We start from the raw sequence: 13,449 nt of genomic DNA, 5'->3' as shown, positions 1-13,449 counted from the left end.
ACCCATAGATGGTTGATCTGGCAGGTAGAGACCCCCTAAAAGTGACGTGGTGCTGTCTGTGAAGCCTGGCACTGATGACTGCGAGTGCTGACCGACGCAAGATAGGCAAACAAATCTTGAAGTCCCGAGTGAAGTGCAGGTCGCCAAGTGCACGCTTTATATATGCTGTGGTAAAACACGTTACCGTGTCTTCCAACCAACGTGGGCAGACGATCCAGTGGTGGGGGGGGGGGCGGGAAATGAGTCTGGCGGACTGCCTTATAATGATATGCTGATATATTACAATGAGGTTCCCGGAGTCTGACAGCGGGGAACGCAGCTCGCCATTGGCTGGCAGAGCGGACAATCGCAAACTGGTTTCATGACGTTGTGAAACCGATTTTTGCCATTCTCACCATATTGTCCACTCACACCACTGAACATGCCTGACATGGCATGAATAGTCCCAGTCTCTGTCTTGGCACAAAATTTCACTCAACAGAAATGGAATAGCTTCTGTCTTGTTCTTTAATTCTGGCCAAATGAATTCAGGCTGCAAAATTTGATAAAGCCTGAAAATGGGCACTTCTGACCTACAATGCATGATTAACCCTCAATGAGAAGGCTTTGATTAATAATCATGTTGTGCGAGGTCCTTTAGGGAACAGTGACCACAACATGATAGAGTTCTTCATTAGGATGGAAAGTGGAGTAGTCTGATCTGAAACTAGGGTCCTAAATCTTAACAAAGGAAACTACAAAGATATGAGGGGTGAGTTGGCTAAGATAGATTTGGGAACTTCATTAAAAGGCATGACAGTGGACAGACAATGGCTAATATTTAAGGAATGAGTGTATACATTGCAACAGTTATACATTCCTTTCTGGTGCAAAAACACAACAGGAAAAGCGGCCTAACCATGGCTAACAAAATAAATTAAGGACAACATTAGATATAAAAAGGAGTCATGTAAAGTTGCTAAAAAAAGTAGTAAGCCTGAGGATTGGGAGCAGTTTAGAATTCAGCAAAGGAGGACCAAGAGATTGATTAAGAGGGGAAAAAATAGAGTATGAGAGTAAGCTTGCAATGAACATAAAAGCAGACTGTAAAAGCTTCTATAAGTATGTAAGAAGAAAAAGATTTGTGAAGACAAATGTAGGTCTCTTACAGTCTGAAACAGGCAAGTTTATAATAGAAAGCAAAGAAAGGCCCAGTAATTAAACAGCTACTTTAGTTCTGTCTTCATGGAGGAAGACACAAATAACTTCCCAGAAATACTAGGGAACCAAGGCTCTAGCGAGAAGGAGGAATTAAAGGAAATTTAGGATTTCTAAAACAATAGTGCTGGAGAAATTAATGGAACTGAAAGCCAATAAATCCCCAGGGCCCAAAAATCTACATCCCAAGGTACTAAAGGAGGTGGTCATGGAAATAGTGGATGTGTTGGCTGTCATCTTCCAACGTTCTGTAGTTTCTGGAACAGTCCTGGCAGATTGGCGGGTGGCAAATGTAACCCCGCTATTTTAAAAAGGAGGAAGAGAGAAAACAGCGAATTGCAGACTGGTTAGCCTAACATCAGTAGTAGGGAAAATGCTAGAGTCCATTATAAAGGATGTGATAATAAAACACTTAGAAAATAACGACAGGATCATACAAAGTCAACATGGACTTATGAAAGGGAAATTATGTTTGACAAACCGACTGGAGTTCTTTGAGCATGTAACTAGCAGAATAGATAAGGGACAACCAGTGGATGTGGTGTATTTGGATTTTAAGAAAGGTTCTGAAGTCCCACATAAGAGGTTAGCATGTAAAATTAAAGCACATGGGTTTGGGGGTAATATATTGCCATGGATTGAGAATTGGTTAGCAGACAAGAAACAGAGAGTAGGAATAAATGGGTCGTTTTTGGAGTGGTAGACAGTGACTAGTGGGGTACCGCAGGGATCAGTGCTTGGGCCCCAGCTATTCACAATATATATCAATGATTTGGATGAGGGAACCAAATGTAATATTTCTAAGTTTGCTGACAACACGAAAATTGGTGGGAATGTGAGCGATGAGGACGGTGTTAAGTGGCTTCAAGGAGAGTTAGGCAGGTTGAGTGAATGGGCAAATACATGGTAGATGCAGTATAACGTGGATGAATGTGAAGTTATCCACTTTGGTAGGAAAAACAGAATGGCAGAGTATTATTTAAATGGTAATAGATTGGGAAATGTTGATGTACAAAGGGACCTGGGTGTCCTTGTACACCAATCACTGAAAGCAAGCATGCAGGTGCAGCAAGCAGTTAGGAAGGCAAATGGTATATTGGCCTTCATTGCGAGAGGACTTGAGTACAGGAGCAAGGATGTCTTACTGCAGCTGTACAGGGCCTTGGTGAAACCACACCTGGAGTATTGTGTGCAGTTTTGGTCTCCTTATCTAAGAAAGGATATACTTGCCATAGAGGGAATGCAGTGAAGGTTCACCAGGCTGATTCCTGGGATGGCAGGATTGTCGTATGAGGAGAGATTGGGCTGACTAGGCCTGTATTCACTGAAGTTTAGAAGAATGAGAGGAGATCTCATTAAAACATATAAAATTCTGACAGGGATGGATAGACTGGATTCAGGGATGATGTTTCCTCTGGCTGGGGTGGGGTCTAGAACAAGGGGTCAGAGTCTCAGGATACAGGGTAGACCATTTAGGACTGAGATGAGGAGAAACTTCATCACTCAGAGGGTGGTGAACCTATGGATTTCTCTACCACAGAAGGCTGTGGATGGCAAGTCACTGAATATATTTAAGAAGTAAATAGATAGATTTCTGGGCTCTAAAGGTGTCAAGGGGTATGGAGAGAGTGCAGGGGTACAGCATTGAGAAAGAGGATCATCCATAAACATATTGAATGATGGAGCAGGCTCAAAGGGCCAAATGACCTATTCCTGCTCCGAGTTTCTATGCTTCTATGTTTTCACCTGTTACTTTCAGTGAAGGAAACATGAAACTTAGTGCTGCCTGTTCATTGATGAGTGCAGCGTGCAGCTAGCATTAAGCATCTTGTTGAGAGGTGGCATGCCTGAACTGAATGGAGTTGCAAAATTGAGAAAGGCTAGCACAAGTTCAATCCAGGCTGTACTGCTTAAAGCCAGATTGCATCTGGGAGGGGAGTTGCATTTTGACTGGAGCAGTTGCTGAAAGAGGATGGGGAAACGTGTGACCTGCAAGAAGAATCACTATGGCTCACCAAGGGTGAGAGTTGTCTCCAAGGATACAGATGCAGCACTGGAAGCCTTGGTTTAAGAGAAGGACAGGACAAGAGAGGCCCTCTATCCACAGGGCAGCAGGAAATCCTCCAGACAGACACTGTGAAGGCCATGGCAACAGGATCCCCATCACAGTCAATGCCAACAATCTAGTCCTGAGGAGGTGAATATAGTGTTGCAAGAAGTTCAGTGATCTCACACAATTGGTCAGCGAATGCATCTTCAAATACCATACCGCACCAACGGCACCATTCATCTCAAACTCTTTTCAATTCACTATGCCTCCATCATTCACCTACCAACAATCTCTATCAATCACAACTCATACCACACATTCATAGCCTCACCTCACCCTCATACCCTGAGCACTGTTGCAAGCCTCACACCTGTCTCTTACATCTTGCACACACCTTCACCTATTCAGCCATGACAGCTACCTCACTCTAAACACATTGTACTACTCACTGACATATCTCCCTAGCCCTTGCAGGACATGGCCGCACACAGCTACAAGCAGCGGGAATTAATCAGCAGGGGACAGAAACAACTCCATGTCCTTACCTGTGCTGACATCACTGGACTGGCCATTACTCAGGCTGTGGCCAGCAGTGAGGCTGAAATTATCAAAGATGATGGTATTCTCAAATCTAATTCTCCTTCTTGCATTACACTTCTCCCTAATCCCACAATCTCTTCTGATATACAAGCAGTAGATGGTCTAAGCATGCACCTTTTGCTTTCGCCCCTTCCCCTCACTGCAACAATCCTACCCTGTGCTTTTCTCCTTTCAGGCCCTCAAGGACTGTCAATGGAACACTGCACGATGAGGGAAGCCCACGATCCTGGCAAAGCCATTTGTTCACTGTTCCTTCTTCTCTCCAAGCAAAAACAATGCATTCTGCTCTGTTTGCAGCTCCAGCCTGGAAGGAGCCTGACATGAAGAAGTTCAAGGCTATGGTCATCCACACCGCCGTTGGCAATACCATCCTCAGTTTTAAACAGGTGTCAGATTTCTACAAGCACCTCCTTAGTGAAATGGAGATATTTCACACATTGTTCCTCACTAAGGTTGATATAGGAGAATTGCTCCCTGAAGATCCTGGGTAGATATACCCTCATGCTGGAGACCTGCTCTCCTTTCCCCTCCTCCAGCACCTTGTCCTCCTCTGTGTCAACTCTGTCATGCCGCAGGCCAAATGAGAGAGAAACTACAGCACACGTGACTGGAAACACGACTTGTGAATAGAACCCTTGAAGTCAGAACCAAGGCCTCCACCACATGCCACAACACTCCCTGTACACTTCACTAAATTCACGTAACAGTGCAAACTTCCAAACACATCTACCAACTCCAAACAGACACCAGTCAAAATCAATCAGTGACTAGTCTGAAAATGGTTCATGATCCCTTCAAATAGGGAGTGGAAGGACAGATGATTGGACAGGATGTAAAGAACAGCAGAGAATGACTAAAAGGTTAACCAGGAGAAAGAAATTAGAGTATGAGAGGAAGCTAGCTAGAAATGTAAAAATGGATAGCAAGAGTTTCTACAGGTATTTACAAAGGAAAAGAGTAAGTTAAGTGTGTGTTGGTCCTCTAGAGAGTGACAGTGGAGAGTTAATATTAGATAATAAGGAAATGGCGGAAGAAATTAACAAATATTTTGCTTCTGTGTTCACTATAGAGGACACAAAAAACATTCCAGGAGAAAGGAACTTGGTGAAATTGAAATCATTAGGGTAACGGTACTGAGCAAATTCATGAAGCTGCAGGCTGGCAAGACTCCAGGTCCCGACGGACCACATCCTAGCACCTTAACAGAGGTGACTAATGAGGTGATTCATGCGCTGGTGTTAATTTTCCAAAATTCACTAGATTCTGGAAAGGTTCCATCAGATTTGAAAGTAGCAAATATAATCCCTCTATTCAAGAAGGGAGTGAGGCATAAAACAGGAAACTATAGGCCAGTTAGCTTGATGTCTGTCATGAGAAAGTTATTAGAATCAATCATTAAGGAGGTTATAGCTGGGCGCTTAGAAGAGTTCAAGGCAATAGGGAAGGGTCAGCATGGTTTTGTGAAGGGAAAATCATGTTTAACCAAATTATTGGAGTTTTTGGAAGGAGTAACATGCACAGTAGATAAAGGGGAGCCTGCAGACATAATGTACTCGGATTTCCAGAAGGCATTTAATAAGGTGCCACATCAAAGATTATTACAGAAAATAAAAGCGCATGGTGTAGTGGGTAACATATTAGCATGATAGAAGATTGGCTGGCTGGCAGAAAGCAGAGGGTATGTACAAATGGGTCTTTTTCTGATTGGCAGGATGTGACGAGTAGAGTCCCATAGGGGTCTGTACTGGGGCCTGAACTTTTTACGACTTACATCAATGACTTAGATGAGAGGAGTGAAGACATGATAGCTAAATTTGCAGATGACACAACGATAGATAGGAAAGTATGATGTGAAGGGGACATGAGGAGGTTGCAGATGGATATAGATAGGTGGAGTGAGTGGGCAAAGATCTGGCAAATGATGTTCAATGTGGGAAAATGTGAAGTTGTTCACTTTGACAGGAAGAACAAAAAAGCAGAGTATTACTTAAATGGAGAACAGCTGCATAATTCTGAGGTGCAGAGGGATCTAGATGTTCGAGTACATGAGTCACAAAAAGTTAGTATGCAAGTACAGCAAGTAATTAAGAAGGCTAATGGAATGCTATCCTTTATTACAAGAGAGATTGAACATGAAAGTAAGGATGTTATGCATCAGTTATATAGGGCATTGGTGAGACTACACCTCGAATACGGTGTGCAGTTTTGGTCTCCTATTTAAGGAAGGACATAAATGCATTGGAGGCAGTTCAAAGGAGGTTTACTAGATTGATACCTGGAATTAGTGGGTTGTCTTATGAGGGAAGGTTGGACAGACTGGTCTTGTTTCTACTGGAGTTTAGAAGAGTGAGGGGTGATTTGATTGAAGCATACAAGATCCTGAACAGCCTTGATAAGGTGGATGTTGAAGGGATGTTTCCTCTTGTGGATGAGTCCAGAAATAGGGGGCTGTGTTTTAAAATTAGGGGTTGCCATTTTAGGACAGAGATGAAGAGAAGTTTTTTCTCTCAGAGGATTGTGCGACTTTGGAACTCTCTGCCTCAGAAGGTGGTGGAGGCAGGGTCATTGAATATTTTTAAGGCAGAGGTAGATAGATTCTTGTTAGGCAAAGGAATCAAAGATTATCGGGGTTAGAGGGGAATGTGGAAATCGAAACACAAGATGATCAGCCATGATCTTATTGAATGAGGGAGCAGGCTTGAGGGGCCTAATGGTCTACTCCTGCTCCTATTTCTTATGTTCTTATGGGCTGGTGGGGCTAGATGGGTCCTTCCTGATGCTGATGCACGTTCAGCTGTGCAAGGTTAAGGTAGGAGGGCAGCTGGATTGATGAGGTCAAATATGGTACTGTTAGAGTCAAATCAGTGTTATATTCTGACTGATGTCATAATCTGCTTATTCTGCAGGTGTCCACGTTAAGAAGCTCACCAAAATAGCATCTGGTGAACCAGCCCCAGAGTGTGCCCACTTGGTGTAAATGCCATTTTGGACACCTAATGGCGCTCATATCACCAATAATACAGGTGCTACGCAACCAAGAATTTAAATCCTGAAGTATATCATCCCTTTCTCGTGCTGGACCAGTTTCTTTGATCAATACTGCCACCTTCCCTATCTTCTTGATTACAATGTACCCAAGACTGTTAAGTTGCCATTCCTCCCTTTGTTTGAGTCAGGTCATTATTAGTGCCATGTGATAATCCCATTTGGCTACTTGTGCCTGCAGCTCACCAACCTTACTTACCATGCTCCAGGCATTTACATGCATGCACTCACATTTCCTTCCCGCACTCACCATCACCCACCCCGGCATCTGATCTCTTCTATTTCAGACCAATTCTTTATTCTAATAGTCTGACACTCAGTCCTCTGTACTCTGTTTATCTCCACTCTAATGCTCCATCCTGGTGCCCTATTGAACTAAAATCCAATCTAGTAAACAATCATGATGCATTCTAAGAAGCGCACTACACCTTGACCACGTGTTGCTAAGGGATACTAAGGAAATTGATGGATATGGGGATAGGATAGCCACATGGAGTGAGATAGATGATCAGCCATGATTTTACTGAATAGCAGAGAAGGCTCAAGGGACCAGATGGCACACTCTTGCTCCTGTTTCCTATGTTCTTATTACCTTAATTTCAGCTTGGCTTGAGTTAATTAAAATTACCCAATATTAATGTTTTGCTACACCTGGCCAATGGGATTCCTGGGATAGCCCAGGATGCCCCAATGCACCTACTGGGACACATATGCAGCAGGTAGAGGAAGCATCTACCCCGACATATTGGAATTTGCCGCAACAGTGTTCATGAGGCAGCAACACTGTAACAATTCTACTCCACTCTAGATTTCAGTGCCTCTGCCCTGTACTATCTCTGAATTCTGCTCATGGGAGGTGGAATTTACACATGGTGTATATATTTATTTTTATATAAAACAAGAAGTAGTTGATGCTAAAGAAAAGTCTGTACCTAGAAATATGTTCAACAGCATCTCGAAAGAAAACCAGTTTCATCTCTTTGGAGCTTGTCATATTATAGTCATCCACATAGTCCATCAGAGTAGATTTTACTTTCTCATAATTCTCCAAATCTTCATAAAGCCGGTCTGCTTTTTCTGCTCCAATCTGAAAAGAGTAATTGTGGACTTAATGCCTGACTCTATACCTTTATACCTGAATTATACCTATATAGAATAACAGATTCCCTGGTGTGAAATTATATGAAATATGGGCTTCATTGACTTGACTACATGCATTATAATGGGAAAGTGGCAGTAAATTACACAGAGAACAGATATCTGGAAATGACTAACAATGATTACCTGGAATAATCGCATAAACAATAAAAATGCCTAACAATGACATTACTGGAGAATAAAGAATAGGCAAAATGTTTAGGAGTTAATAATCAAATCAATTAGCTCAAAGGACATATCAATTACATGAGATTAACTTTCTTTCAAATCCTAACAATAAAGCATAGCCTTGATATTACTCCTTGCTATTAGTTTGTGATTGAACTATAAATTGTTTGTTTCTATTATTCAATGGATTTCTACTCAGTTGTAGTAAATTTTTGCACTACCATCTATCAACGTGATCAATGTGTTTCACATATGATCATCGCGCAAAAAATGATTAGAAAGAAATTTATGCAAGTTTATGAAGAAACAAAAAAACTGAATCATACAGGAAAATTTTAATCACAGTATTTAGTCGCCTATATTATTAATAATTATCCCATTATATGCTGGGGTGGTTGCAATGTAAAGGACAAAGAGGGAGAGGAATTCCTTCAGATAAGATAATTTTCTTGATGAATGTGTTTTCAGACTAAGAAAGGAAACGTGCTAAATCTGGTTCTGGGGAATGAAATGAGAAAAACAGAGCATGTTTCCATGGAAGAGTGATTGGGGAACAGTGATCATAATATCACTAGATTTATAATAGATGAGATACTTTATATATATATATATATGTGTGTGTATATATATATATATATATATATATAGATAGATAGATAGATAGAGAGATAGAGAGAGAGAAAGAGACAGAAAAGGGAGAGAGAGAGAGAGGGGAAGAGAGAGATAGAAAGAATAATAATAATACTTAAAAGGTTGGCAGTTCTCAAAATAGAAGAGTCACCAGGTCTGAATGGGATGCATAAAAGGTTACTAAGTGAAGTAAGGATGGAAATTGCAGAGGTGCTGGTTACAATCTTCCGATTCTCCTTGGATTTGGGTTCATGTCAGAGGGCTGGAGAATTGTAAAAGCTAAACCCCTGTTTAAAAAAAAGGAGAGAGGGTAAACCTGGCATCTACAGGCTGGTCAGCTTAATTTCAGTGATGGGAAAACTTTTAAAGGGAATAATCCGGGACAAAAGTAATTGGCACTTGGAAAAGTGTAGGCTATAAAAAGAAAGTCAGCATGGATTTCTTAAAAACAAATCATGTTTGATGAACTTGATCGAGTGCCTTCATGTAGAAATAGAGAGTTGATGAGGGTAGTGCAGTCAATATGTTTATGGGCTTTCAAAAGGCATTTGACAACGTACCATAGATTGTAACAAAAAGAAGTTCCCATAGAATTAAAGGACAGTGGCAGCATGGATACGAAGTTGGCTAAGGGAAAGAAAGTAGAGAGTAGTGGCGAACATTTGTTTTCAGACTGGAAAGTATACAGTGATGTTCACCAAGCGTTGTTATTAAGACAAGGGTTGCTCTTATAATACATATATATTAATGAACTGGACAGGAAACGTTGTAAGCAATGAGGAAGGTAGTAACAGACTTCAGAAGGGCATAGTCTAATATAATGAACAGACACATCACAGTTAACTTTTTATGCAGAGAAGTGAGAAGCGGTACATTTTGGTAGGAAGAGTAAGGAGAGGCAATATGAACTAAATGGTACCATTTTAAAGGGGTGCAGGAACAGTGAGACCCGAGTGTGTATATACACAAATCTCTGAAGATGGCAGGACAAGTTGAGAAGACTGTTAAAAATGCATATGGGATTCTTGGCTTTGTTAAAGTTGAAACTTTAAAAACACTGGTTACAGCTCAGCCAGACTATTTTGCATTGTGTTCAATTCTGGGCACCACATTTTAGGAATGATGTCAAGGGTTTGGAGATGGTGCAGAAGAGGTTTACTATAATGGATTGAGGATGGGGGACTTCAATCATGTAAAGAGATTGGAGAAGCTGAGGCTGTTCTTGTTGGAGAAGAAAAGGTTAAGAAGAAATTTGACAGAGGTGTTCAAAAAAACCATGAAGAATTCTGATAGAATAAATAAGAAGAAACTGTTCCCAGTGACAGTAACAAGAGGACACATATTTAAGATGATTGGCAAAATAACCAGAGGTGACATGAGGATTTCCGCCCCCCCCTCACAACATCAGTGAGTCATTGCGCTCTAGAATACACTGCTAGAAAAGATGGTGGAAGCAGATTCAATAGTAACATTCAAAAGTTAATTGAATAAATACTTGAAGGGAAAAAAAAAACCCAGACTATAGGAAAAGCAACGAAATGGGAGTTTTGGATTAGTCTACTTCTGAGCCTGGACTGGCATGTTGCAGGGAATGACACCCTGATGTGCTGTATCATTCTATGATTCTACAGTTATGAATTTATGATTCCAGTAAGACGTATTCCACAAAAGTAAGTACAAAATGTCTTTTCACCTTCATGAAATCTCCAAAAATAATTGGTTTGGTAAGAAAATAACTTGACTCCAGCTGGACTGAAAAGTGCTTCGCTTTAAAATAAAGAAAAATAATATTAACTAGATGAAAATACAGTAACCAGAAATAAATGGATTCATGTACCATTGGAAGAATATTTTCATACAGTGCAATGCTTGCGAAGTAAATGTGTTACCAATAGAACAATATTTCAGTCTAGTGTAGCAAACATATCAACAAACTTACAATCAGTTGCAATAAACATAGGAATAAAGGAAAAGTAGGTCATTTAGCCCCTCAAGCCTGTTCTGCCATTTCATGAGATCATGATTGATCTGCAACCTAACTTCATTATATCCACCTTTGCCCCATATTGCTTAATAGCTTTGGCTAACAAAAATCGATCAATCACAGTTTTAAAATTAAGAATTGATCTAGCATCAATTACCATTTACAGAAGAAAGTTTCAAACTCCTACCACTTTGTCTCAAGAAGTGTTTCCTAATTTTGCACCTGAAATGACTAGCCCCCAACTAGCAGAAATAATTTTCCCAATGTACTCTATTTGTTCCCCTTAATATCTTGAAATTTTTGTTCATATCACCCTTTCACCTTCTAAATTCCAGGAAATGCACTTTATTTAATCTCTCCTCGTGGATTAACCCTCGGAGTACAAGTATACTAATAAACCTCTGCTGCACTCCCTCCAAGGCCAATATATCCTTCATAAGGAGGCCATAAACGTGTAGTTCAACTTAAAAGTCTTTTAGTATTCATTTACAGAGTTCCTTTACCCAAATACAAAGAAAGTTTGGCTTCTTTGTTTCTTCTGAGTGTGAGCTCACCTTAAATGGCTGCATATCTTGCAAATCAAATGCAACCCTGAGACTATTTCCTTCAGTTGAGTTGAAATGAATGAAGGTAACTTTACCCTAACCTGGGAGAGATCAGGTTGGACGTCTGTTTTACACCTCGTTTGATCTCACACTTGTTAAAATCAGGAAAAGTGCAAAAAGGCCAACTGAATCACAGCTTCTTGCCACCAAACAGTTTAAGATTCATTCACCAATTTAGAATTGCAGCTGGAACCTCCAACTTGCTTTCCACAACCAAAAGTAAAGGCTCTTTGACTTCACATATTGGTTTTTATTGGTTTGTAAGTCTTGTAACATAGACCCTTAATCACCAAGGAATTACAGATGAATGGAGATTGCTAATATCAATAGCATCATTTCCTTAGATAGGGTAATCTAGATGGACTTGGATCAGCAGCATCGACAAGAGGCAAAATTTTTAGCTCGGCAGGTGGGCATGCTCCCAACCCACTCAAGTGCGAAATGACACGCGTTGATATCAGGCAAGCCTCCCGGCGTCAACGCACAGTCGCACAATATTTCAGTCAGCAGGCATGCGCCAGAGTCAGCAGCTCGCCTGCCGACAATTAAAAGGCTTGTTAAGGCCATCACAAGGCGACTAAAATAAATTTTTCGCTGCCTGTCCAACTTTATTGTTGGCGGGCAGGCAAAAAAGCCAAGCGGCCTTTGCACTTTTTAGGAAACCTCATCCATGGTGAATGAGGCTTCCTAAAGCAAATAAAAATTAAATAGAAGTTTTAAAATTTAATTAATAACAGAGTCACATGATGGGACATGTTTTATTACATATCTTTTTTACAGCTCTTCATCTCCCCAAGGCAGCTCTGTGCCTCAGGGAGATTCTGAAGCATTCACTTGTACACATGTGCAAAGTTCGCGCCCACCCCACTCGCACTCCTCCTCCCCCCACCCGCACAGGCAGCGCTGAGCGCTGCTGGTTGTGTTTCACACTGGACGGGCCTTAATTGGCCTGCCAGTGTGAAATCGCCTTCCGGCCTCAATCGCGGGCGGTGGTCAGCTTCCCGACCGCCACCGCCCGCCCCCGCAGAGCCCACCCGACAAGGGCTAAATTCTGCCCAAAGTTAAAATCACTTCCTGAAATCTGTTCCTCTGATAATACAACCCAAGATGGCCGAACAAAAAAGAAAACTACAGAAGGCCACTTGCCACAGAGAGGTGAAAATGAGCATCTCATAGCAAGCTAAAACTACTCAAAGCTAAGCAAGACTAGGTTTGTGCCTTATGTGGCTGTCGTAGAGTGATAGCCAGCTTACTGAATGCCAGAAATTTTCCTATGATTCTTTGAAATTGTTGCATTCAAAGAATACAATCTATAAATTTAACTTACTGAGCTGAATTGTAATCCTGCATTTTCAACATAGCTATTAGACTATTATTGGGTAAAACCCAATTTATATTAAGATAATGCCCTCAATTCCCTTGCTTCCTCATCCCACCATAGCTAAGCAATACACTTTTTATGAATATCTAATTTGACCTTGGCCAAGCTTGACACTTTCCAGGGTTCAACTGTTTAAAATAGGTTACACAAGTAACAAACATGACAACTGGCTGAGAATCTTAGCTTGTTCCAAATTTAGCCCAGAAAGTTACACATTGCTGCGGCCTTGAGAGGTATGTAGCAGTTTTAACTGATGCCAAAATTGAGGCCTAGTGGTTGTTCCCCAGATACAATAACAAATGTATTGTATTGCAGACCTACTATACCCTTAAAAATGTGTCCCTCCAAAGTTCCATGCAGATTGCTATAAATGCTTGAATTGATCCTTGAATCTGAAGAACAAGGCCCATACATCTAAAGCCCACTTTCCTTGGTTGATCCAATTTGCTGTCGGACACCTGACAGGTTCCACAGAAAATTATGTGGGAGGCATTATGGTGCTAGTTCCAGGTCATTTACATGCAATCCAAATGTTCCTTTTTTTGCTTGGGGCGTTGGGGTTGGGAGTGCGATGGTGAGCTCCAACCAACACAAGAGATACTCAGAAAATATGTATTAAATGCAAAAGGAG

The 13,449-nt window shown here is 41.1% G+C and overlaps 1 protein-coding gene across 1 annotated transcript in view; it reads right to left on the bottom strand.

The window, feature by feature from the left end:
• The window catches only part of dnah6 (dynein, axonemal, heavy chain 6), a 424,069-nt gene that overhangs the window by 192,805 nt on the left and 217,815 nt on the right, over positions 1-13,449 (bottom strand). Inside the window, exons 41-42 of the mRNA XM_078570618.1 lie at positions 10,542-10,615; positions 7,825-7,979 (exon numbers count right to left, since the gene is read on the bottom strand). Coding sequence (XP_078426744.1) covers positions 7,825-7,979; positions 10,542-10,615 — 229 coding nt within the window. The remainder of the gene's footprint in view (positions 1-7,824; positions 7,980-10,541; positions 10,616-13,449) is intronic.

Source organism: Cetorhinus maximus, chromosome 2, assembly GCF_964194155.1.
Source record: "Cetorhinus maximus chromosome 2, sCetMax3.hap1.1, whole genome shotgun sequence".
NCBI classification, from domain to species: Eukaryota; Metazoa; Chordata; class Chondrichthyes; order Lamniformes; family Cetorhinidae; genus Cetorhinus; species Cetorhinus maximus.
Note: the sequence above shows the minus strand (reverse complement) of the source record. Positions and strands in the feature narration are given on the sequence as shown.